This window comes from Grus americana, chromosome 2 (assembly GCF_028858705.1).
Source record: "Grus americana isolate bGruAme1 chromosome 2, bGruAme1.mat, whole genome shotgun sequence".
NCBI classification, from domain to species: Eukaryota; Metazoa; Chordata; class Aves; order Gruiformes; family Gruidae; genus Grus; species Grus americana.
Window position 1 is genome coordinate 97,676,806 of NC_072853.1, and position 22,706 is coordinate 97,699,511.

The window sequence follows — 22,706 nt, forward strand, 5'->3', positions numbered from 1 at the left end:
AGCCTTTGCTTCAGTTCGGTTTTCTTGGTTACGGCTTCAGAGATCCTACAGGCCTAACATCTTCCTTTTTATGACCTTTTACATTTAAGTATTTCCTTTGTTGCTTTATCCCATGTGCAAGATGTATGGGGGCCTACTTAAACTTCCATAAAGTCTGTGGAGTATATTTTCTTCTTTGTGACTTGAATGCCCAGTGAGTACGTTTTTCTCTGTCACCATGAGAGTATTGGTTATATCATCAGTGTAGCCACTGGGCATAAAATGCATGCGCATTTAATTCAAAACCAAGGATCGTAACATTTGCAATGCTAATTTTTCAGCCACCAGTAAGAAGACAAATGAAAGCTAAACAAGCAAGTGCGCAGCCCTATGGCGTGACAAGTTCCACAGCACGGCGCATCTTACAGTCATTGGAGAAGATGTCAAGTCCTTTGGCGGTAAATGGCACTCCTGTTAATCTGTTTTATTTCATGTATTTGAAAAACATAGTAAATGTGCCAGTATAGGATGAAGATCTTCCTTACGTAGTGCCCAGTTTAATTTTTTTGCACTGTTTTTTTCAACAGGATGCTAAAAGGATTCCGTCTTCTGTTTCTAGTCCACTGTCTTCTGTAAGTTGATCACAAAACCCCCACGTTTTTGTTGGATGGAACCCTCTCTTCGGGAAAAAAGTTGTCCTCTAATATTTATGCTTTTTTTTTTTTTCCCCCTTAGCCTGTAGGCAGGAGTGTGCTGAATATTACCAGCTTCCAGTCCAAACGAAAACAGGTAAGAACCAGTAACATCTTAAGTTTAGATAGATAACTCTGTGCTTTATAGCTATTAGAAGAAATGTCACAAACCTCAATGACAGCATACACATGACTTCAAGTTATTATTAGCATTATGTTAATTATAGCTGTCTTGACTGTGTGGAAATTGCTAAAAATGTCTTTCTACCCACACTAGATGAAGGACTGTGAAGATTACTCAGGTTAAGAATTATGTTATCTTTATGTGGTGGTGTCCTGATATGTCAATCAAGAACAATTTCTCTAGAACACACAAAGTAGTTTTATCTTGTTTTGCAGCTTGGGGTTAAGTTGCGTGTTAATCTTTCTGTTTAGGAAAGCTTTCTCTTGCAGAAATGATCAGAAATAGAACAATATTGACTGACTGATCATACAGACCTTGTGCAGATTTCCATGTTAATTTTGAGCAGAAAAATACTACTTATGTTTTTTATTACTGCTCAAAGTAAGGAGAAGGAAAATTGTTAAATGTTGACACTTCTGTAACCATACGTTCCTAAATTTCTATTTGGAGGTAGCAGTGAATTGGTGATAATGCTGTGGTTAATCATGGTTTCCTTCATTTTTGTTAAAAACCTTAAAACTACTGATGTTTTTTAATCATTTTAATTTGGGGTATCGAGTTTATTAAATTGTAAAACCCATAAAAGGCCACTTTAAGGTCAGACAAGCCTGTGGTTCTTTTCTTCCATGCAAACTTTTTATCTGCTTTTTTTAGTGTGAAAATGGACAGAATGTCTGAAGAAGTTTCTATGCTAATCCCTTGATTAGAAGTACAATTAATTTTCCAGTCACTGCAGAGTTTACAGACATCTTGGATTTCCTGTACCATCTTTCACCATATGCAAAATTACAAGAACATTGAAAAATAGAGCATATAATTTCTTTACCCTAAATATTATCCAAATAATTGAAAACAAAGCTGGTATGGACTCTCAGTTAAATTGTAGAACCACACCTGTGGTGAGGCATTAAGAAAGATCTACTAGATTTGCAGCAGAGCCTGACGTCAGTCAGAAAGCGAATGTTGCACACAGCTGTCACTGGGTAAAAGTAGAGAAATTGTCTCTTCATAATACTAGAATTCATAAAGTTTGGCAGAGGAAGGGTAGCCCTTGAAGGGGAGGAGGGGGAGGAGAGGGTTGTGTGTTTTCCTGTTAAGCAGACGTGTGGTTGACAGAACACTTGAGCACTCGGCAAAACTTTTGCAGGTATTTTTGGTGGTATTTTTCTTATTTTGAGGATCTGCAGCAGACAGAATAGCTGTTAATGTATTAAACATCTAACTGGGTGACTTTTATTTTTGCATTATACATTCCTGTCTAACTAATTTGATATCCACCTGTCTAGTGGATGAAGGGAAGGTGGGGGATGTAGTTTTTCTGGATTTTAGTAAGGTTTTTGATATTGTCCCTCACAGCATCCTTCTGGACAAGTTGTCCAACTGTGGGATGACCAAGTAGACAGCACACTGGGGTGAAGAACTGGCTGAAGGGCAGAGCTCAAAGGGTTGTAGAGAATGGGGCTGCATCTGGCTGGTGACTGGTCGCCAGCGGTGTTCTTCAGAGCTCAGTTCTAGGACCAGTCCTGTTCAATATTTTTATCAATGATCTGGAGGCAGGAGTTGAATGCACCATTAGCAAGTTTTCTGATGATACCAAACTGGGAGCTGCTGTTGACTCTCTTGAGGGACAAGAGGCCTTGCAGAGGGATCTAAATAGATTGGAGCATTGGGCAATCAGCAATAGCATGACACTGAACGAGAACAAATGCCAGATTCTGCACGTGGGATGGAGTAACACTGGACACAAGTATAAATTGGGAGAGGAGTGGCAGGAGAGCAGCCCTGCAGAAAGGGCTGTGGGGGTGCTGATCAGCAGCAGCTCAGTGTGAGCCAGCAGTGTGCCCTGGCAGCCAGGAGGGCAAACCCCATCCTGGGGTGCATCAAACACAGCGTAACCAGCTGGTCAAAAGAGGTGATTGTCTCGCTGTATTCAGCCTTGGTGTGGCCTCACCTGGAGAACTGTGTGCAGTTCTGGGCCCCACCATTTAAGAATGTGAATGTGTCCAGAGGAGGGCAACACAGCTGATGACAGGGCTGGAAGGCATGGCCTCTGAGGATGCTGGGTTTGTCTAGCTTGGAGAGAAGGAGGCTGGGGGGCAACCTCGTTGCTCTCTACAGCTTCCTGAGAAGGGGGAATGCAGAGGGAGATGCTGAGCTCTTCTCCCTGGGATCCAGTGACAGGACAAGTAGCTCAAAGCTGTGCCCCTCAGGGGACATTCAGACTTGCCATGAGGAAACATTTCTTTACTGAGGGGGGGTGGTCAAACCCTGGAACAGGCTTCCTAGAGAGGTGGTCAATGTCCAAAGCGTGTCAGTGTTTAAGAGGCATTTGGACAATGACTTTAGTACTATGCTTTATCTTTTGGTCACCCCTGAAGTGGTCAGGTAGTTGAACTAGATGATTGTTGTAGGTCCCTTCCACCTCAACTGTTCTATTGCAATTCTATTCTATTTACATTTAAAACCAGTAATGGACCATCCTTCACTCAAAATGGATTTGTTAACTTCAAACACATTTTACTCAGGGTTTCAAAATGAGTATAATATTTTTTAGAAAGATACACTTTTATTCACTTTATACAGCATAAATTTACATAACATGAATTTTATTACCAAGAGTTGGGACATATTGTGAAATTAAAGCTGCATTGTAAACACAGTTTTCTGTTGATACTAATTTAAAGAGTAGCATGCATCCTCAGTCTGATTCTTCTGATCCTTAAGACTGCAGATGGAACCTTTGGTAAATCTTGTAGCCTTTTGGGGTCTTTCTTGTTTCACAAATCAGTTAAGTCAGTTTTGCGGAACGCACAGTGCTTTCTATTAAAATTTAACTCTTGTCTGTGAAAATGCTTTGACAAGGAAAGTCAAACCAGTACTTTTAAGTGCATCTAATGCAAGTCTAAAACATTGGAAGACATTTTAATGAATGAGACTATTTTAAAATTATTTTGCAACTTTTTTGTTTTTGAAAGTGTAACTTCAAAGGAGGAAAATGTAGGAAAAATTACACCCAGAAGCCTGTATAATTAACTGCTTAACACTTTGAATGTTACATTAATGGATTAAGCCAGTAAAAAAAAAAAATCACAATGTGGGCAGAGGAGAGGGAAAGATGTAAGCATATTATAGTAACATGAGTTATTTTGTCTGTGAAATTTTGAAATAGGATTCAATCAGACTTTACGTACTTGTTTAGCTTTTGTGATTTCATGACTGGTTTTCTAGTGATTTCCCTCTGCAAGCTACATGCTTTCAACACTTCCAAATAATTTTCACTGGGTGCTGAGACTGAGAGAGATTTATAGTTCTGTAACTTTTTTCATCAGTAAATGCTGCTGTAGTTTGAGTGGGTGGGCAAGGATAAACTGATTGTGCTTCCCTTTCAAAGATGGAATCACAGCATCCACCTGTCCAGAAACTCGTGACACCAAAGGCAATCTCTCTGTCAGCGAGTCGGACCCAGTATTTTAAACCATCTCTGACTCCAGCTACTGATTCCAGCAAAATTCACCAGAGGGTAGATACAAAACACAAAGTAAGTAAAGTTTCTGGTCCTTATCTGCCTGCTTTATACAAGCTTGGAATGTTTCTAACCAGTTATCCTACTAAGGTGCTCTTTTTTGGCAAAGAGTACCAATAGTATGTTTGAGGTAAGCATTAAGACAGTGGGAACCATTGTGGAGGAGATACTTTGAGGTTTTATGGATTTAATTGTATTTTTGGAACATTAAGTGGCTGGTGGTTATTTTCAGAATGTGATGATGTGCTATTGGGTCAGGCTGTTCTCAGGGGAAGAATGTTAAAATACAGAAACAACATTTTCCTTTTTGTATGCTCCTGTACACAAAGCTGTCACTGATGAAACATGCTGATGTTGTGTTCAGGTGAGCTATGGGTTCTGAGTTAGATTTCTGACAATAAGCTTAATTACCCATTCTGATCACTTTGATGTAGGTGGAGTGCCTGACAAACTTTCCTTAAAACAAGATTGGCATCTCTTTCAGAAAAAAACCCACCCACGGTTCCCGTATCGATCTGAATGTAAAAATGACCAGATGTTAAATCTATGGGCTTTTTAGGCCAGAGATCAAAGTGGATAGTCATAGTGGTTAGGGAACAAGCTTAAATAGACAAGGTTATTTAGTGGTATAAATAAAAAAACCCCAACACAAAACATGTGTGTTTGTCTTTGCTTTAGTAAATGGTGTATAAATACATTCAGATAAATCTTGAAATAAATCAAACTTAACTTGCAGGGCATGAGAGAGAAGAGCTCTCCTGCAGAACAGCGAGTAAAACCATCTGAAAGGTATGATAAATCTATCAATTTAAAACACTTGAAAGAAGAAAGCTCTCTCCTTCCTCACTACAGTCTGCATGTCTGTCTTCTTTTGGATGGGCAGTAACAGTTGTCAGTAAAGGGAATGGAAAATACAGTGAAAAAGCTGTATTACAAAAGCGTTTAACCATTTGTGCGTATTGATGCTCATAAGAGGGGCAGCTATTAGTTTCAGCTCTTTATTTAATTGCTTGGAATCTGACAGCTTTGGCCTAAAGGAATTTTTCTTTCTGAAAGATTCTTTATAAGGCGAAGTAACTTACAGTTCAGGAGTATATTTAGTTGGTTTTTGGGTTTGTTTGGTTTTTTTTTTAAAAGCAAAAACCTGGAGGAAGGTAGGGTTTTTTTTAAATGCTCCTTTCATGGAGGAGTCACTTGTCTGCTCTGTGAGTTTGCATGAAAAACAGGAGCCCTTTAGAATCATCAGAGGCCAAATGCTAGCTTGTCTCTAAAACACAAAATTCCAGGAGAGTTAATGATTGTATTACTTTTTACAAAGGCACGCAGTGATAGGACAAGGGGTAATGGCTTTAAACTGAAAGAGGGTAGATTTAGAGGAGATATTAGGAAGAAATTCTTCTCTATGAGGGTGGTGAGGCACTGGAACAGGTTGCCCAGAGAGGTTGTGGATGCCCCCTCCCTGGAAGTGTTGAAGGCCAGGCTGGATGGGGCTTTGGGCAACCTGGTCTAGTGGAGGGTGTCCCTGCCCATGGCAGGGGGGTTGGAACTAGGTGATCTTTGAGGTCCCTTCCAACCCAAACTATTCTATGATTCTTGAGGAGATTGTCTTGCGTTACACTGCTTCCTTTGGTTAGGTAGAATGACTTCACCTCCAGATAATATTGATGGCTCTGGTAATGCTTGAATTAAGACACTTTGCATTCAAAGGATACCTTTTTTGGAGGATTCCTCCTTTTCAAAGAACAGTAGCAGGGAATCTTATTTTATTTTATTGTCTGTGTTCACCTTCCAAGCAATTCTTATGTTACCTTGCGCATTCTTTGGCTTGCAAAACCACCCCAAACCCAACCCTTTGTTTTGGCATCTAATAGTTTAACTTCACAGTAACCACCTTTTCAGGGGTGCAAGAGATTGGCTCTAAGGTTTTGGCATAGGTGCAAACAGATGTTAGGTTTTAATTGTGGGTTTTCAAACTGTTCTAAATTTTTTTTGGTAGAACTCCTTTCATCTCCTCCATGTAGAAAGAACATCCAAAAAACTGATTTCTATTTGGTTCACAAGTTTTACTGCTACATTGTCTGTAGAGTGGACGGCCCTTTTTTAAAAATTCTTTTATAAAGCCAGTCTCTGTTGGATGCCATGTTCTGGAGTGGGAACACAATGCTGATAAGGGGCAGCTGGCCAGAGTCCCTTCTTCATACAGTTAACCTGCAGTACTGTGGTCCATCTCTGTTCAGCCTACCAAAGGCTATTTAGTTTTTAAATCTGGCTGGGAATTGTAGATTGGACTTACTTGCTTGAGGACAGAAAACTGTCTTTCCCCCTTAGAAGCTGACAGGTATTAACAGAAAAGAGGAATATGGGCTATTATAGGCAGTCTATAATTGTCTGACTAAAGCTCTATTTTGACCTAAGATGATTTTTTCACAATTCGAATTGATTGTCATTTTGGATTAGAGAATAGTTTGAGCATATGGCCTTAAGGATCTGGCTTTCTCTCAGTGGTTACAGTGCTAAGCAGACTGTTTGCAAGTTTCTGACAAGTTTAGACCAATTCTCTTCCTCAGTCTTCTGGAAACTTGACCTGGTGTCTTCCAGTGTGATCAAATGTACTTTTGTAATGACTGACTGCTTGGCTGTGGGATAAGCTTTGATATGGTAATTTTTTCCAGGGGTACTTCGTTTGGGTGCCATACTGTTTTTTATTGTTGTTATTCCCTAGTTCACCTCAGGTTTGGGGTGCGGTGTGGCTTTTGGGGGGATTTTGTTTGTTTGTTTTGAGGGTTTTTTGTTGTTTTTTCTTCTTTTTGTTTCCCACTTGGATTAGGAAATCTTTCTGGTTTGGATCTAGGCTTTTGTAATGAACAGAGAAATGCCTTTGTATGCCTTACAAAAGGGATCTGTATTCATGTCTGAAAAGACTTCTGGAATGTTGGCACACCCAAACACCTCTGCTGCTTCTGCTGATGGCCCCAGGAAAACCAGAGCTGCTTCTGAAGCTTTTGCCGTATTATCTTGCCACACGAGTTTAAGCCTCTCTATTCCATAAGAGCTGTGTGTGCGCACACATGAAATGCTGCCAACATGCGCGCTCTTTCTCTCTCTTCATATATATTTTTAGTTGTTCTTTTATATCCCTGTAAAGATACATTCTCATCACAGAATCAGACAACTGGCAGTCGAAATTTCCACTGTCTGGACTATTAAAAGGAAACCTTATAAAAACCCAATCTAAATCAGTTCTATTTCAGGTCTTCTGGCTTAGTCATCATTCCTTTATGGATCTTGTGACGGTTTCTTATGTATGTCCTTCTTATTGCTGCTCTTACTAATGCAGTTCTGTTTAGAACATCAGACGTTTTCCAGCATTTAGCAACTTGTGAAACAGTTTTTTCTCTTTCCGATTAGAAGGTGTCAGTTCTAGGACTAACAATGGCTCTAAATAGCTTGAAACAATCAGCTAAGTTGATTATTTTTCCTTCCTTTTTTCTTTTTTTTCCCTTTCCTTTCTCCTTCCTTAACCTACGTATTGTTATTCTCTGTCAGCAATTTGACCTACCCTAAATTCAGTACTCCTGCATCCAACGGTCTGTCTTCAGGAGGAGGAGTGGTTGGTGGTGGCAAGATGAGAAGGGAAAGAGGAGTACACTATATATCAAAACCTGGACAAGAACAACAGGTAAGGGGATCTTAGGTAAATTGCTCTCACTGAGATTACTGAAGTAACTAGCTAAGTATGCCAGTTTTATTGCCTTGTAGTAATTTATAATAATGCCACTTCAGTTTTGTGGGGTTTTTGCTGTGGGTTTTGGGGCAGGCTCTGATTTATTTATCTGTTTAAGTGCCTCAACGTTGGTTTTATAGTTCTGAAATCTTTAATCATATGATCTTGAAGATGCTTCATACTGTAATGTTTCTCATTAGCAGTTGAATGAACAAATTTTGGTGGAGGTTTGTAGATTTTTTTTATATATATTTGAAACAAGTGCCAAGTAAGTAAACAAAATTTATTTAATATGTTACTTCATATTTAAGTCATGTAGAAAGATACAGGCTGAGAGTCTGAAGCAGAAGACAGTGTTCTATATGTCTGCTAATGATCATTCACAATTTTTGGCACTTAATCAAACTCATTGTGAGAGGTTTTTTCCTTGTTTTAATGGGAAGAGTGCCTTTAATAAAACTATGGTCATGACTATCCCAAAGATTATTTTTCTGATTGGATGTTATGTAAGCTGCCTACTACTGGATCTTAAATATAAAAATTTTAAATCAGTCTTTTGGCTGATGCAAAATGAAGAAATAGTAAACACTGGAGAATGTTTCTATGATAAAAATGGTCTGAATATCAAGGTCCAATAGACTCTTCAAATCAAAACTGTGAAATAGATGTAAGCTGTAGGATACATTAAATTTCTGTAGTAGCAGCTTACATCTCTGCTTAGTCATTTCTGGGTAGATCTTTGTACTACTGTGCAAATCGTCATTAGATTGCCTGTTCCTATTTAAACCCTAACTAATCTAATCTTGGTAATCAAATAGTTTAAAAAGGAAAGGCTAAGACCAGAAGTTTTTAAGGTACACTGGTTTCTGAGTTTTAAATTTGAATCCTGATACATGATATAGACTAGATTTACCAGAGTATGGTCTTCTATGCTGCTAGTCAGGCTTTCTTTTTTGGCATTTTGTGCTTTGGTTTGGAGTTCTTGATACTCTAAGGAACCCACATACTTCTCTAAACATTATCTTTTTCCAAGTTCACTGCAGTGGTGACTTAGAAACTTTGGCAGCTGTCCTGCCTAATTTTGCAAGAGGAATACTTTCCCATTTGTCTTGAGAGTGTACTCTGGATTGAAGGGATGAGAGGGTAAATGGAAATGATGTTTCTCTAGATCTTGAGTAACTAAAGTACAGAAAAGAAAAATAAATCTGATCTGTGCCCCTGCACAGGTAACAATTTTGAGCTAATTTTCAGTATTCTTACTGGGCAGGTGGTGGATGTAGTATCACATGGAAACAGGCCTGCTATACTTGAAAATAACCTGGCAGACTGAGGTGGGGAGGTTAAGATTGCTTTTGAAAACTTGCTTTGTCTTAATCTGTAGATCTCTCTTATATTTTAAGAAATTAAGGATGGGACAGGGTAGGAAAGCAGTATGTCTTCTAAAAAAGAAGAATTAAAATTTACAACATTTTTAAAGAAAGGGGGAAAAAAAATAAAATTTACAACAAATAAAATTTACACCTAGGAAGTGGAGGAACCAGTACTACCGAAAGTACCCCTACCCATCAGTACTGCATCGCTGCCTTCATTCAACTTCAGTTTTCTTGCCAGTAGTACTGTCTCATCGTCACCAAGCACTGTTTCAACAGCAGTGATGAACAAGGTAAATCATTGTTGTATGTTGTGAATGATGAGTATACATCTGCTTTGTTGCATGTTAACTTCTTCCAAGGTGCTCATGAAACTAACCAACATTAGTTTATATCCTGTTGAATAAATCAGGGTTGTATTCCAATTTGGAGGGGAGGCATAAAGTTTTTGATTTGGCTTCTGTCTGTCTTATACTTTGCAGATTTCTGGTTAACGTAATTGTATAACTACTTCAAATGCTATGGAAATTTTGTTGGGCTTTTATGCCAAGTTATTAAATTAGGGATAGCATTTATGGTCATATAAGCCCAGTGTAGAATATGAGCCTAGGGTGCAATAATTGGAACATTATTGCAGTAAAATAAACATTCATCTGTTCCAGAGTACTTGAAATATTTTTGTATGTTTTGAAGCCGATATCTGCTTTAACATGTTGAGGTATTTGCTGAAGCTCTGACCACAGTTGAGCTGAGTTGTTTAAGGTTCTTAAGCTGCCTGGTCTGTTTTTTCCATATATTTAATGTATTTAGATCTAAGTAGCATCTCAGGTTTTTTATTTGGTTTATGGAATTTGGTTTTGATGATACTGTACTATATGCTCACTTGCAAGCTTCGTTTTCTTTTATTATAACTCTTATCTATGTATTAGAAATAAATATCAAACATCTGGTAGGTAGTGAATTCAGGTAGCTGCTTTTGTTTCACCAGGGTGTTTTTCTTGTAGATATAAGCCCTAATTGTTTTGAAAATGCAGGTACAACCAGCAAGTAATGTTGGCAGTCCTGTGTTCAGATTTTCATCTCCAATTGTGAAATCTACTGAGGCGGAAGTGCTACCTCCATTGCCTGTAAGTAAAGCAAATAAAGCTCAACCTTTTCTCAAGCCTTTGTGGAATATTGCAGAATAAAGCAGAATTGGCCCTGATAACGGGGAAAACAAATCTATAGGTTTCTGGCATATAATTTGTCATCGAGCATGTATACCAAAAGTTTGAAGACTGGATTTCAGATTTTTATTTGTGTGTGAAATTTGATTAAAGTTTCTTTAGTTTCAGAATCTGAAAAATCTCTCTTTTTCGTAGCAGATTGGGTTTACATTCAGCATTCCTGTTGTAAAATCAGCAGAGCTTTCTGGATCCAGTGATACACCAGTGACGTCCTTACTTACTCTAGGTAACAGAAATTTCAGCATTTCAGATATGAAGTGCTGATTTTCTTTTTTGTATATTGAATAGTAAATCTGTCTTTTCTGAGCATACTAGCAATTCCAGACAAAGTGTGTTTTCGGTGACAGATCTGCTTTTAACCAAATTGTAATTATAAACTGTTGTAAACAAGGTAGAATTTTGAAGATTCTTATATAAGAAGCTTGAAAGTAGGAAATTCTTTTTTCTAGCAAGTGTGAATATATTTTAAGTGGATTTCTTTGTGAAAGGTGTGTTTTGGTTTGCTTTTAAAGATACTGCCACTGTAAACAGCACCAGCAATAGGAAGGAAGAAAAAGAAGAATACCGTGGCCCCTCCAAACCTGCGAAGACCTTAAAGGAAGGAAGTGTGTTAGACATTCTAAAGAGCCCCGGTGAGATAGTGTACTCCTTCTAAAAAGATACTGCAAAAAATACACTAGCATGTAACTGCATTGATTTAAAAAAAAAAAAAAAAAACAACCAAAAAAACACCACAACAACAACAAAAACTCACTTTGTCCCAGTTAATGCAATATTAGCTATAAATACATACATAGATACAGCATTTAACATAATGCTCTCCTGTTAGGGTGGATCTCTCCTTCTATTCTAAGTGGCTTTTATTGCTGAAAGGAAAACTGCAACTTCAAACCAGATACATTGCTTCTCCTTTATGTGTTAGGATGTAATTGTAAATGAAGTATAAAGAGAATTAATTAGTGTTTCATTTGAAATAAATATAATTTATGGAATTGGAAAGGAAATGTTTGTAAAATGCTTTACAAACATTCCTCTCCCACCTTCGCCATCTCTGGAAATTAAGAATAGTCAAGACAGTTTCATTTCTAAAGATGTTCAAAAAGCTGTGAATCTTTTGGCCTTTAAGTGATAACAGTTACTATGGATTCAGATGTAAACTTTAAGTATCAGTGGGCTTTTTGACTTTAAAACCCCTTTTCTAATTTTTATTTTTAAGCCATTGCAATTGTTTTCAACTGTTTAATAAAGTGTGTGTGTGTAGATGATGTTTTTTGTTTTAAGAAAAAGGACTTTATTGAATTTTGTCTTCTCCCAGAAGCCATCAGTTGCATCAGGACTTTTTTTATAAAGTGACAAATCTCTGTACTACAAGAAGACAGTGCCTTTTTATATTGGAAAGAGCTAAGTGAGAGAAAATGCACTGTGCATTTTATTTAAGGAAACACCTATGAGTGAAGTGACATTACTTTTCTTTATCAGCTTAAGAGAAGCAGGTTCTAAATCCACGCTGTTCAAAGACTCCGCTTCTGCTGTAAAAAAACCCAACCCCAAAACAACATAATAATAATAAAAAATAAACTCTTCATTTTATCTTTACAGGCAGTTTGTGCTGCCATTTGAGATGCATTGCTGTAGCATTTTCTTTAGTATTTCCATATTGGTGGTTCTTGTTTTCTGTTAAAATTGGCATCTTTACATAACGAGCTGGCCTGTGTCCAGTGCATTTTGCACAAAGATTATAGACAACACTTGTTCTGTTGTCTTCATTTTTATTGCTTAATTAATACTCAGTATCTGTGGGGAAGTACCATGTGGATCGTTGCTCCAAGTACCAACTGCCGTACAGCTACTAAAGTAAATGTGAGTCATCTACTATGGCAGAAATAGCTTTAGAAATTTGATTCGATTGGGCATGGTGTCTTAAAATTAAATTGGATTATTTGTAGTCAGTGACGGACAGTCAGCTTTCAGTACCGTTTGTTCACACTTGTATCTAGCAGCGAAGATTTGTATTTAAAATTTTCTTGGAAATGAAGAGTTAAATCAAGCTTTAAATAAATGTTCTGTTGTGTCCCAGTGCAGCATATGAAATTTCATCCCTTTAGATAAGATTTCCATGGACTTCCTCTTGCAGTTAGTCGGAATGTATGGTTGTAACTATCAGCACTTGGTTTAAATTTATGCTGTCTAGTATTATAAGTAACTTACACATAGTGAGGGTACTGCTTTATCAGTAACATCTCTTCCTGTTTATTATTTTTCTAGGCTTTGCATCTGTGAAAACACACTCCTCTACATCTGCACAGCCTGTTACAAGCACAGTGGTCTATACAAGGCCTGCAATAAGTAGTTTTTCTGCAGGTAAAGACACCTCTAAACAAGCACCCTCATTTGGGCAGTCTGACACACATGACCCATGTCTGCAAAACAAAACCACAAATCGCAAATGTGTAATATGTCAAGCTGCTGAAGTATCAACAGTTGAGAGTACGAAACAGACTATAAACTCAAGTCAATGTGTTGCCTCCAAGGCAGCAGTCCCTACAGCAGGGACACTGGGTTTTGAAGACAAATTTAAAACAGCACCCAACACATGGGATTGTGATACCTGTCTGGTCCAGAACAAACCTGAAGCTACAAAATGTATAGCATGTGAGACACCAAAGCCTGGAACAGGAGTAATGCCTGCTCTGACATTGCCAGTGGTCACAGACAACTCAGTGACAGTGACATCCTCCTCCAGCAGCACTGACACAACAGTCACTATGGGGTTTGGAGACAAATTTAAGAAGCCAAAAGGCTCTTGGGACTGTGCGGTGTGCCTTGTGTTAAATAAGGCAGAAGACAGCAAATGTGTAGCTTGTCAGTCTGATAAACCAGGTGTGTTGTTCTCTTTTCTGTTGTTTCAATCTCAGCCTCTGTGCATTCTTTACAGAATAAAATATGTTGCATATAAAAAAATATTTTCAGCAGCATGGCTGTACGCCAGGCAGGATGTATTAGTGCCTGTCTGCAGGAATGGTTACAGGCACTTTTGAGGTCTCAGCCCAGATTCCAGCCTGTAACATGAATTGAACTGATTGTGAAATGTATTTAGTGCAGAGCTGAATTGAAGCAAATATACCCTGCTTTGCAGCTGGTGAGGAAAGATGACTGAACTGGATGCATTAATTAACTTAAAACTAATTTACTCATTTTCCTTGGGGAAAAATGTGAACTCCGTAGAAAGAGTTAAAATTTCTGAGTTTTTTCTGTTTTGAAACATAAGTAGAAACAGTATTTACAGAACATGGTCAATAATATCTCAGCATTTGTGTGTAATTGAGCAGATGTATGAAGCCAGATTTCAAGACAGTAATCTTTAACTAGTCATCTTAAGCTAAAAACAAAACTGTCAGTGGTAGCCTTCCAGAACATGGGTGACCTTGTTCTGGAAGGTCACGGTTCTTCCAGAACCTGGGGAGATGGGGACCTTCTTCAATGCAGCGCTGGGTTGTTTCCCATTATACATGATAGTAACTGATTTTTAGTATGGTGACTATTGTTTTTAAAGCACAAATAATTATTTTAGTGTTAATTTTCATTGGCTCTTAACATCATTTAATATACTGTTATGTCAAGAAACACCTTCACAAATATGTCCTGGGGGAAAAAAAATCCAAGATGGACTAGATTGGGCTTTGGTAATCATCCTGTACAGTAAGAGTGGAATTTCTTCAGATAAGATAATGCGTTTCAGAGAGAGCTTATTCTCATGGACTTTGGGCCTCAGAGTGATCAGCTGGCACTTTTATCTGAGTCGCTAGCCATTGCAAGGAGGAATTTTGGAAATGTGAGGGCTTTGCCATGGTCATCGTGGTACAGAGAATTGCACAGTTATATTACATCTGTTGAGGGGAAGAATGAGGCAAATGGGAGGACAAAAATTCTCTGGATGTGCTGTGGAAGAGAAGACCCATTCCTGTCTTTACTGTTTTGAATTTGAGACATTCTCTTCTGCCTCTCTCTTAAATGCCACCCTCAGTGGTTTAAATCTGTAGGTGAAGATGACAATTATGTGATGATTTTGTGCTTTCTGGATGTCCACTTCAGTTGTCATGCTTATGAAGCTAAAGTTTTCTGTTGGGATGCAGTATCGAGTGACATCCCTTCCTTTACAGGGGAGAAACATCTGAAGGCAAGCGTTGTTTTTTGGGCCTCTTTACGGAGGTTTCTGCTGCTGTTGAAGACAGTGTAGCTTGTGTAGGGAACACAGAGTTGTGGAGTTTGGAAGATTTGAGTTCCTCTCTGTTGTTGTTGGGGGGGGGGGGGGTGTTTGTCACTGTGTAGTTTTGAATGTGTCTGTCTTTGGGTTTTATTTGGTGATGAATCATTCTGGTAAATTCTCAGCCTCATGTCACTTGACAGTGATCATTAACTTGAGTGGTGCTAACTTTGACTATGGGTTACTCGTGTCACCAGAAATTCTTTTAGTAGTTTTATGTGGGTACAATACCTTTAATTTACATCTGAAATAAGCTGTGTTGCTGTATTGTATGAACTGCAGTTGCTGTTTAAACATCATTGGTTCAATTTGTACTTAAAATCATGTATGGATTGTAAAGAAGAATCTAGATGTTTCTATTGTTTATATTCTTGGATTGAGTTTGACTGAAATGAACTTGTAGTTCGGTTTTTTTTTTTTTAACTGTTACGCTTCTCCGCTTTGTAATTGAGTGAGCATTTAAGAGTTTCTTAAAAAGTTCACGTTCACTTTGTCATTTAAGCAGGATGATTAACTGTCTTGCTTATTTCTCAGGGAGTTCAGTGCCTGTGACCAGTAGCAGTGTTTCTGCATTTTCTACTACTTCTGGAGGATTCCTGGATTTAGACAAATTCAAGAAGCCCGAAGGAAGCTGGGATTGTGAGGTCTGCTTGGTCCAAAACAAAGCGGAAGCCACAAAATGTGTAGCCTGTGAAAGTGCAAAGCCAGGCACCAAAGCAGAGCTCAAAGGTAATACTTAATGAGAAAAACAAGGGTGTGCATTCTGCATTTTTTTTTAAAAGTATTATTTTTTCTTTGAGGTATGGCAAAATTGTTCATTTTTTCTCTAGGAATATTGCTTAAATAAGGTAACATGCCTATGTTTCCACACCCTTTCCCCAGAAAAAGATTATGCTTTTTAGAGAAAAGCTTGTGTTGCTGACATAGTTGTTCTTTACAGGCCTTAGGTGTTGTTCATTTGGAGTTTAGACTAAAAGCACGATCTTGCAAAGAAGCTAGCAGTATACTTTTCAAAGCCAGGTGGTGGATAGAAGAATACCGTTGTGAAAAGGTGTATGTAGAGAGGAAATGGGGAGTTTTCTTCATTGTTTTGTGGTTTGGTTGGAGTTTTTTAAGCAGTTTTGTGTAGACGTGGTGTTTAGGGACATGGTTTAGCGGTGGACTTGGCAGTGCTAGGTTAACGGTTGGACTTGATCTTAAAGGTCTTTTCCAGCCTAGATGATTTTATGATTCTATGACTCTGTGACGTTCAGGACTAGAATCCCAGCCGTGTAGCTAAAGCCTGTATGTATTGCATCATATATTCCAAACTTTACTTATTTCCGCAGGTCTTGGTACTGCTATTGTATCCACAAATGCTGCAATGCCATCATTTACATTTGGTGTCCAGTCATCCTCCTCTGAATCTTCTCATACATTAGGTAGCACAGGAAATTTTAAATTTGGAGAACAAGGGAGCTTCAAGTTTGGCATCGCATCTGAATCTGCATCCTCCAACGCTGTGACTGGGGGGTTTAAGTTTCCTACTTGTTCAGGGGACTTCAGATTTGGAGTTTCTTCCTCAGACTCTAAATCAGAAGACAGTAAAAAAGAAGGTAAAAGTAACAGTTTTACCTTTGGACTTCCATCTACAAGCAGTCAGGCCCCTTCAACATTTCAGTTTGGGACAGCAAGCCTGGGACAGCCGGAAAAGAAAGAGGAACCAGTTGTGGGAGGCTTTGGTTTTGGCACAAGTTCTACTTCTACTTCCATAGTTACCAATGAGAATAAAACCGGAGTCAGTGGCTTCACTTTTGGAATTGTGACAGAAAAGGAGGTAGCATCAACTGCTCTTGCATTTAAGAAGTCAGATGAGAAAAAGGATGAAAGCCTTTCAACAAAGGGAGGCTTCTCCTTTGGCACTGTGGAGTCTGCACCTGCCTCTCAGTTTGTTTTGGGAAGGACAGAAGAGAAGCAGGACTCTGTCACTTCTGCTGCTCCACTAGCATTTGGAAAGAAAGCTGAAAATGAAGAGTTAAAGGCACAACCTATCTTTTCAGGTGGGGCGGCTGAGCATACCAAAGAGGAGAGCACAGCAAAACCTATATTCAATTTTAGTTTCCTTAAACCATCAGAGAAGGAAACTGAACAGGCAAAGCCGTCTTTTGCATTTGGGGCACAAACCAGTACTTCAGGTAAGCAGAACATCTTGGGTCTTCACTTGTCTGCTTGTGTCCATCAAATTATACCTCTGAGGCCATACTGGACAAAATCCATGGGATTTGATATATTCATGTGTTAGAGCTTTAAAAAACGCTTAATTACTACCTGCAGCCTGTCTTTAGTCCTAGTTGTCGGTGTGTAGACAATATGTAGCATTGTCCTTTCTATGTTTCAGTGAGTTTTAACACTAGGTTTAGACAAAAAAATCGCCACACCTTGAGGAACCTGTATCACTTCTTGTATGGACACAGAAGTTGTATTGTCTCAGTAGCAGCTGCACAGCTGGTGGTAAAACCTGTAATATGGTAGTAGAGAGGCTTCATACTAGTGTTGTTTTTCATAGTGAAAGGGGATGAGAGAGGGAATATCTTATTCCCATGTACTTGCAGCTATGCTGCAAGGTTTACCACTGTTTCTGTAATCCTACAAAGGTATAAAAATCACTTCATAGATATTGCAGATATTACACAGTTTTGTATTCCTTTAATTTGTTGAAAGTCTGCAGTGGAGGATTAAAGTTCTTCAGTGGCGATCACTGCGTGGAAAAATCCTGGTTATTAAACTCCCATTTGTATGAGTTAGCAACTGTGTTTTAGAGAACAGAATTAGTGGCTAACTTCTGAAGTGATACGGAAAAGGACATCAGTAAGTAACCCTGAATAAAAGCAATACATAGGGTTATACTGGTTTTAATCATAGTATTCTTAGGTTGAACTGCTACTGAACAGACAGGTTTTTGGAGGATTGTGGGCATTGGGGTAGGGGAGATGGGTGAGTGGGTGGGTGGTTTTGAGGTTGGCTTTGGAGGGGGTTTTGTGGGTTTTTTGTTTGGCTGGTTTTTGGTGTTTGGTTGTGGGGGTTTTTTACCTGCCAGATAAAGTTCTGGAGTTTAGTTTAGTCCTGGAAATTTGATGAAGCACCTTGTGCAAAAAGAAAATTTTAACAAGTGTTCTGAAGAATGGTAAAATGGCAGAGATGAAAAGGGGCCATAACTGCTGGGAAAAAGATGGTGGGAAATTAAAAACAAGATCACAAATTCATAACAAGAATTAGACCAGCAGTTTAGGGAAAGCTGAAGAATGACTGACTTGAAAAGACAGCTCTATTCTAAGTGGGTAAAAATGCTCTCAGTATTTTATAACAATGGTCTTAATGGAGGGTCATTCTCTCTTGTTCCTAAAGGCAAGTCTTGCAGGTGCTTAATTAAGTACAGTGAACTTAAGCTTGGAAGAGTTAGGCTGGAGGATGGTAAGCTTTGCTTGCTTACAGCTGTAGGCACAGGGCTATATTTTCGAACAAGCTACAAATGCAGCTGTATCGCTGTGTTTTTCAATACTGCATTGAACAAAGCCATAAAACTGTTACAGGTGATTGATACTATTCTTCTAAGAACATTTGAAATATATTTTTGTTGGACTCCAGTGGTGTCCTTGTTCTTCACAATTCTTCTGTTCCTTTAATTGTGGGTGGCAGCAATCAGCACATTAAATCTGGATCTTATGTAAGCAACAGTAGCTGGGATAGTAGCTGAGGTGTCATTCAGGACTGCTCTTTGTACGGTGATTGAGGAGTCTGCTTGCTGTACATCGTTTGGCATTTCTGTGGTGGTTTATGTACCATTCTTCCTTCAGATCAAGGAGCAGCAAAGCCAACCTTCAGCTTCTTGAGCTCAAGTTCCTCCAGCACAGTTGTGCCCACCACTTCAGCCAACAGCAGCAGTGTGTTTGGCAGCGCCATCTCTTCCTCAAATCCTCAGCCAGTTCCCGCTCCCTTTGTGTTTGGACAACCCAGCAACACTGTGAGCAGCTCTGTTTTTGGCAATTCTGCAGAATCTGCAGCGTCTCAGTCATTTGGCTTCTCTCAAGAAAACAAACCAGCAACCACAACTTCCAGCACCGGCACGGCTCTTACTTCATTTCTCTTTGGTTCCGGAGCCAGCAGTACCAATGCAGCAAATTCAGGCTTTACCTTCGGAGCCACAACCACATCAAGTTCAACAGGTACATTTTAAATGTTCTTGGGTTTGCCATTACATAGTGGACCAAGGAAATAGTGTTTCATGAATAATTTATTTTGGAGTTTAGGCTAAACAGATGGGAGTAGAGAAAAATACTGAGTATTCAACAGTATAAATTGAGGCTCAGTTTTTCACAGACAGCCTGGGAAATACAATTCAGGAGCGAACTGGCAGCGGCATTGTTTTATGCAAAGGACAACCCTTTACTGGATTTCAATTTGTATAGGAACTTTTCACCGTGAGAAGGATAGTTTCTTTCTTCTCCTCGCTATCAGTCCAGTGCTTACGATTAGAAGTCAGTGAATTACAACCTTCCTGATTTTTGTCTCCCATACCTAAAACTCTCAAGTGTTGTAAATAATGTCAAGATTTGCAAAATCCTTCCTTCACAAGTGTATATATATATATATAAACACAGTACCTCTACATGCGATTGCTGCCGCTTAAGGATTGCTTTCTAATAAGCATTGTGGCCAGTGTTTGTTAATTTTCTAGCAATTTAAAGAAGACAGAGATAAGAATCTAAAGTTTCTTCACATTTTATGTTCACTACCCCACTGCATGAATTTAGCAGTATGACACAAGACTAAATCCACCAAATCATCTCTATTCCTGCTAGCCTAGCAGCATGTTGGAAATAAAATTGAACCTGTGAGGAAGAGACTTCATCTAGTTTGATCTGATTGCTTAACCTTATCATTCACTGAAATTAAATTTGCACACTTTTTTGGGCAAAATTTCAGAAACGGAGAGAAAACAGTCCTAAATTATAACAACCAGCAGATCAACTTAACCTGCTTATAAATCTGTAACGTTTCATCTTGTTTCGTTAGTAGGCGATGCATATTTCAAATGTCATCAGAAAGGTTTGTTTTTTTTTTTTTAAATGCAGAAGCCTGTCTTAACTTTTAGTGTCTATCTGTTCATCTTTTTGGAAAGAAAAACAGTCACTCATTCCAAGTTATGGTGGAATAAGGGTATTTTCTGTTGCATGAAGGCTGCTTAAATTGCACTAACAGTGCTGTTTAAAACATCCCCTTTTGCCTAGCAGACCTGCTGTGTATGTTCAGAGTCACTGTTCAGTCAACATATTTTCGTTTCGTTATTTCTGCTGGTTGTGCAGAATGGCAGCAGCTAAACAAATGAGCCTGTTGTCTGTTGATGTGACGTGGAGAATGACTCTGCTAAAGGGAGTCTTTGAGTACAGAGAGATCACTGCAAGCTTGATTTGGTAGTTGATAATGGTAAACACTTGACTGACAAGGAAGATTGATGTTCTCCTGACCCTAACAACTTGGGAGCTGTATTTTGCACGTTTGAAACCTACAATTTGAACAAATATTCTCTGTGATATGAACATCTTTTAGTAAATACAGATTAAAACATGGTATTTGTGGGAATTTGCTTCTAGAACATGAATGTTAACACAGCATTCTGAGTCTCAACAACCAACATATTTGAGATTTAATTTTGTCTGACTCTCATAAACTTGGTGTTTCACAAGAAAAGGTGCAATTCCTGTTGTTACTGGCGTCATATTTGTTGTATATACACAATTAGTTTGAAATTAAGATGAGTATATTTGGCTGCCAGACTTGGGAAACATGTTTTAGAACCTTTGTTTCTAGCTTCGTTCTTGTTTGGTGGGGAAAGGAATAATCCTGTGTACACAGACATTTCTCTTCCGTTCCCCAAGGGTCGTCCTCTTCATTTCTGTTTGGCTCGGGGCCTTCAGCGCCTGCTGCCGGCCCAGCATTTGGCGCCAGTCAGCCACCAGCATTTGGCCAGAGCCAAGGGTCCAGCCAGCCAAGCGCTCCAAGTTTTGGATCGCTGGCGACAACGCTGTTTTCAGCTGGTGCTCAGCCTGCTCCTCCCGCCTTCGGCTCGGTGACGAGCAGTACTCAGCCCTCTGTGTTTGGACAGCAAGCGACCCAACAGCCAGGGTTTGGCTCTGGGACCCCCAGCGCTGGTGAGTGCCGACCATCCTCTTCCCTTTTCGTCTCAAAGATTATAATTTTATTTTATTTTTATATTTTATTTTATTTTATTTTATTTTATTTTATTTTATTTTACACACCTTAAATCGTATGGAGGAAGACGACCTCTGCCTCATGCCCATATTTAAGTGTAGGAATTGCCCTCCATAGAAATAATGGGTACAGAGTTAAGTCACTGGTGTCTTGCTGCTGACTGCAGAGGACGTGCCATAGGCGTGCCAGCTCCACAGTAAGCCTTCACCCCAAGAGACTTGGCAGGTGTGGAGGTTGCAACCCTACCACTAAATGTTGGGGTTTATTTTCTTGAGAAATATAGTGATTAAAAGGAATTGTCGGAACCCACGGAGTAGTCACTGGTAAGGTCATACGAACCAGAATGGCAGAAGCACTGCAAAATGATGATTTGGGGATTTGTGAGAATAGTTCGTAGTTATTTGACTTCATTAACAGGCTTTGGCAATTTATTTGGACTGGGGGCTTTGTGGTGTAGGAATATGGTCAGAATTATTTTTAAGCATTTATGGGTTAAGACTTTATTTGAAGTTCTTTTTACTAATGAAGTATAAAATACTATGGGAAGGGGGCAGAGAACGATTTAAGTGCAAGACAGACTTGTTCCACACTAGTCATTATTAACAAAGAAAAACACACTGCCAGAATGTTTGTATTTGATATCATGTCAAATACTTAAGCGAAAAGCCTCCTTTTTTTATTCTCAGAAGTTCTGCCTCCAGAAGTTTAGCCTCCATTAAAAGTAACTGACATTTTTGTACAATCAGTAGATTAGTGGGCACACCGTGTTACTCAGTCTTTCATGACTCAGGTTTAAAGATAAAACTCTCCCTGGATTGTCTGTGTTGCTTATCTGTGTTAAGAAATTTTTTTTTTTTTTTTTTTTTTTTTTACGATGGGGTGCTCTGTTAGCACACTAAATGAAAGGGAGTCCCCAGATCAACTGCATGAACACAAAAAAGTTGACTTAAATATAAATCTACATGATTTGATAACGTAATTTAAGATTTTATTAATAAACTTCAGTATGCAGAGGTGTAAACTTAATGGTTGTACAGAAATCAGCAAACAATTCATTATCAGTGTGCCAGCAGTGTTACTTTAAGAATCCCTTTATGATTCTCTACCAAAGTGAATGAATTCTTTGTACCGTTCTTGTAGTAATCTGGCATTTCTGGTGCACCCCCCTCCCCCAACTTTGTTGTCTTGAGCGACCTGTAAAAAAAATTCATTCAAGATAGTGGGAAGAACATGAGGATTTTGCAGGAAAGGATGAACTCAAATTTCAACTTTCTCACTCCCTTCTGCTTCCACCCCATCTTCCCAGGTTCTGTATTCCAGTTTGGAAGTAACACTTCTAATTTCAACTTCCCAAGTAACCCAGGAGTATTTACTTTTGGTGCAAATCCTCCTGCACCAGCAGCGCCGGCGCAGCCTTCTGGCTCTTCAGGATTTTCATTCAGCCAGCCTCCGGCGTTTACAGTGGGGTAAGAGACCATATCAGAATTTCACTTTA

At 38.9% G+C, this 22,706-nt stretch overlaps 1 protein-coding gene across 6 annotated transcripts in view; it reads left to right on the top strand.

Moving 5' to 3' along the window:
• The window catches only part of NUP153 (nucleoporin 153), a 46,908-nt gene that overhangs the window by 22,661 nt on the left and 1,541 nt on the right, over window positions 1-22,706 (top strand). For 2 of the 6 annotated variants that reach the window (XM_054815437.1, XM_054815436.1), the window contains exons 6-21: window positions 321-437; window positions 567-611; window positions 715-768; window positions 4,247-4,393; window positions 5,115-5,167; window positions 7,925-8,057; window positions 9,628-9,765; window positions 10,507-10,599; window positions 10,834-10,924; window positions 11,211-11,330; window positions 12,964-13,578; window positions 15,497-15,691; window positions 16,291-17,136; window positions 18,796-19,164; window positions 20,878-21,150; window positions 22,518-22,677. In XM_054815437.1, the coding sequence (XP_054671412.1) occupies window positions 321-437; window positions 567-611; window positions 715-768; window positions 4,247-4,393; window positions 5,115-5,167; window positions 7,925-8,057; window positions 9,628-9,765; window positions 10,507-10,599; window positions 10,834-10,924; window positions 11,211-11,330; window positions 12,964-13,578; window positions 15,497-15,691; window positions 16,291-17,136; window positions 18,796-19,164; window positions 20,878-21,150; window positions 22,518-22,677 (3,449 nt within the window). The remainder of the gene's footprint in view (window positions 1-320; window positions 438-566; window positions 612-714; window positions 769-4,246; window positions 4,394-5,114; window positions 5,168-7,924; window positions 8,058-9,627; window positions 9,766-10,506; window positions 10,600-10,833; window positions 10,925-11,210; window positions 11,331-12,963; window positions 13,579-15,496; window positions 15,692-16,290; window positions 17,137-18,795; window positions 19,165-20,877; window positions 21,151-22,517; window positions 22,678-22,706) is intronic. The other 4 variants (XM_054815439.1, XM_054815441.1, XM_054815440.1 and 1 more) reach the window with 4 other exon arrangements.